The sequence below is a fragment of the Belonocnema kinseyi genome, chromosome 1 (genome assembly GCF_010883055.1).
Source record: "Belonocnema kinseyi isolate 2016_QV_RU_SX_M_011 chromosome 1, B_treatae_v1, whole genome shotgun sequence".
Classification (NCBI taxonomy): Eukaryota; Metazoa; Arthropoda; class Insecta; order Hymenoptera; family Cynipidae; genus Belonocnema; species Belonocnema kinseyi.
Window position 1 is genome coordinate 68,787,748 of NC_046657.1, and position 3,482 is coordinate 68,791,229.

Here is a 3,482-nt window from a genome sequence, read left to right on the forward strand (position 1 = left end):
TTCAATATTTTCAAATTAGCTATCTTTCTTAAAAACTGTAATTTCTTAAATTTAATAAACTTTTAAATATTGAATATTCAGTTGCATTTCAAGTTATTTTTATAATAGTGTGTAGTTATCTTGACCTTCGGAAGTTATTCTCATTCCTGTTTCGAAATCCTAGATTTCGTTCAAAAACGAGAAACCCTTTAAATAATTATTTTTAACAAGGTAAGTTTCTGCCTTTTAGGACGTAGCAACAGCATACAATTTTTAGAAGTGAACAGTTTTATTGAACATTAAATTTTATTGCAAGTGTTCCATAAATTTTGTCCCATAAGTTTTAATAGTGATAAGACAATATATTCATAAATTTGTTGCACATTACTTTTCATTAGGCGTACATTTTTTTCCGTGTAAACAGTTTTATTGGGTTATAAAATTTTATAGAGAAAAGCAAAGTATTTTGTCGGAGAATTTAAAAAAATGATCGAACCTGCGACTTGGACATAGATGAGGCATTCTAGAAAATCAAATTCATAGATTTTCTGTACTGCTTAAATAATTCAAAACATAAAAATGTTTACTAAATCTTTTTAATCACGCCGAAAGAAAATAAAACCCAATTTTTATTGCGCATAAATTTTTGTTGGCAAACAATTTTATTGCATTTTAAATTTTTTTAATAAAAACTCAAGTTCTTCATTTTCAAAAATTCGAAATATTATCAAACTCAATACACATTTTTTCCCACCGTGAGGAACAAAAAAAACATTTTAATTACACATACATTTTTGAGAAGTAAACGATTTTATTGAAAAATAAATTTCTTTACGAATGTTGTAAAATATTCTATCGCAGAAAGTTTAAAGATAATCGTATTCACGACTTGGAGCGAAATAAAGAATAAAACAAAACTGTTTTTTTAAATAAAAACAAACAGATGCCAATTGCTATCAGTCCTAACGAAAAATCAAGGTTTTATAGAAATGACTATAACGTGTTCCGAAAATATTTGTAAAAATGTTCTCCTGATACTTAGTAATTTATCATTTAATCAATTAGTCGATTATATAATGGGATCTTTTATCAATTGTACCATTACCTAATTAATTCGTTTAAATATTCTTTTATCACCCACAATTAACAAAAATGATTTCACCTGTGAATATTAATTTATCAGTTTTTGGCATTTTTACAATATAAAAGATTACAACAAATAATTCACCAATTTTTATACAAATTTTTCTATCAGTAAAAGTTGCAATCAAGAAAATCTTTCAAAATATTCTTTCAGTCACGTATACTTACGTAAATTTTAAATTTTTTACAAAGATTTCCAAAATAGCTAAAAAAAATCTGAAAGATTTTTAAGATTTTTTTCCAAATTTCCTGGATTGTCTAAAAATTGTAGAAAAAATTTGATTCATTTTAAAAGATATTCATTAGATGTTCTGAAATAAAAAATTCCAAAATAATTTTAAATTTGAAAAAATTTAAAACAACTTGCAGATTTCTCAAGATTTTTATGGTTTAATTAATTAATCAATGAAATAATTAAACAATTTCAAATAATTTTAATTGACAGCATGCATAATTAAACATTAGTAAATTTTAACGCTTGTAATTTGAATTAAAAAAAATAATTAAAAATTATGAACAATTCATTACGGAGGATAAAAAAATTCATACTTCTATATAATTTATTTAAAACCGTGGGGTTTAATTCCGGGACTTCTGAATATTTCCTTAGGAAATATATCTTCCTAGAACATTCAGAGCATTCTTGAAGTAACATAAAACGAGAAATTCAATAGTGACCTTCGTTTTGACCTTGACGACCTGCAAGGGGATTTCAAGGATACATTTCTTGTTTAACTAGAATTACAGTAGAAATACTTTTTTTTGTTTGAAATAAAGTGACAGATTTGAAAATTAAAATTAGAGCAGACAATACCCTAAAGGGCAGTTCTATCCAAGTCGGATAACTTGGATAAATTTCCACTAAAGGGCTACGTCGTAATTTATATCCTTAATGAATTTTCATTGATTAACAAAAAAATTAAGCAACTTTTTTTAAAATATGCCTTGGCAACTTTGTTAGAAATTTCATAAGCTTTAATTAAAAAACAAGATGAATAACAACAACTAGCACCGGCTAATAACATGTTCTAGCAACAAACAAAAAAATCCTAGTAACGGTTAATAACATTATTTAGTGTGAATAGCAACAACCACTAACATTTTTTATCTTAAAAAACCCGGATGATGAAAACAGCCAATGATGTCCTCTAATAACAGGTAGTAAAAAACCTTAGCAGCAGGCAATGAAAACCATTAGAAATGGGCAATAACAGCCCATAACAGAAGCCAATAAAATCAATTATCGATATGATTTTCTTTTCGAAGGTACTAATTTTTTGTGTAAATCAACAAAGTAAGCTAACATTTTTAAATAATTGTTAAATCATCGTTTTTCAAAAAGCTTACGTGAAGGTAAGTAAGGGGAGGGAAAGTAGGGAAACTGACGGAAAATGGAGAAGTAAAAGTGAGGATAGAGAAAGTTGGACGAGAGGAAGTGAGGAAAAATGAGCTGAGAGTAATTATTCGAAATTGGGAGACGAGAGGGGAAGTAGAAGAAATCCAGATTATTGAAGAGAGAGAAAATTAGGGAGCAGAGAGTAGAGGAAATAGGAAAAGCAAGGGAAAATAGAGGGAATGTTTGAAAGGGAGAAAGTGTAGTTAGGAAATTGGAAGAAAGGCTAGTAAGTTAGTGCGGGTTAGTAGGAGAGGGAAGGTGATAACCAGGGAAGGGAAGTACGGGAGAGGATGTTTTATCTGAGGAAGAGAAAACACGGGAAGTCGGGATAATAATTAATCGGGTAGAGAACGGAAATCAGCAGGATGAAGTAAAGGAATGCTGAGTTTTGATAGAAAGTAGAAAGATGATTGAAAGTGAGGGGGGGGGGGGAATTAACGGAGGGATAGTGGTGAAGTGCGGGTGAGCAGTGGTGAGGATGTGACAACTGGCAAGGGAAAGTAGGCGAAGGCAGTATTAGCTGGGGAAAGGAGGATACAGGATTTAGAGAAGAAGGAAGTGTGGAAAAAAAGGAAAAGCAAAGGGAACCAACGGTGGGAAAATATGAGAGAGGGATGTTGAAACCAATTAATTAACGTCTTTAATAATTTTCATCAGTTTAATTTGAATTATGTATTGATTGTGAGACTAGATTGTCCATTTAAACTCAATTATCATTATTTTTCAAGCCCTTGAAATTCTTCACAATAATTACATATCTTTAGTTTTTTTAATTCATTAAAAGTATAAGGTTTTCGAAAATAATTATGATATTTTCAGGTATATTTAGTTATTTATTTATCAAAACATTGATTTTAAGAAGTTACATTGAAGATAAATACTGAACACGTTCTAACTTAAATTTAATGCTACACCAAAAAAAATATGCGACTATATTAGTTCAATAATACCTTGAACTAATACG

General features: G+C 29.0%; 1 protein-coding gene across 1 annotated transcript in view; it reads left to right on the top strand.

Annotated features, from left to right (window-relative positions):
• LOC117178066 overlaps positions 1–2,650 on the top strand; it is an 8,363-nt gene extending 5,713 nt beyond the window's left edge. Inside the window, exon 3 of the mRNA XM_033369293.1 lies at positions 2,499–2,650. Within this exon, the coding sequence (XP_033225184.1) occupies positions 2,499–2,650 (152 nt within the window). The remainder of the gene's footprint in view (positions 1–2,498) is intronic.
• The last annotated feature ends 832 nt before the right edge of the window (positions 2,651–3,482 follow it).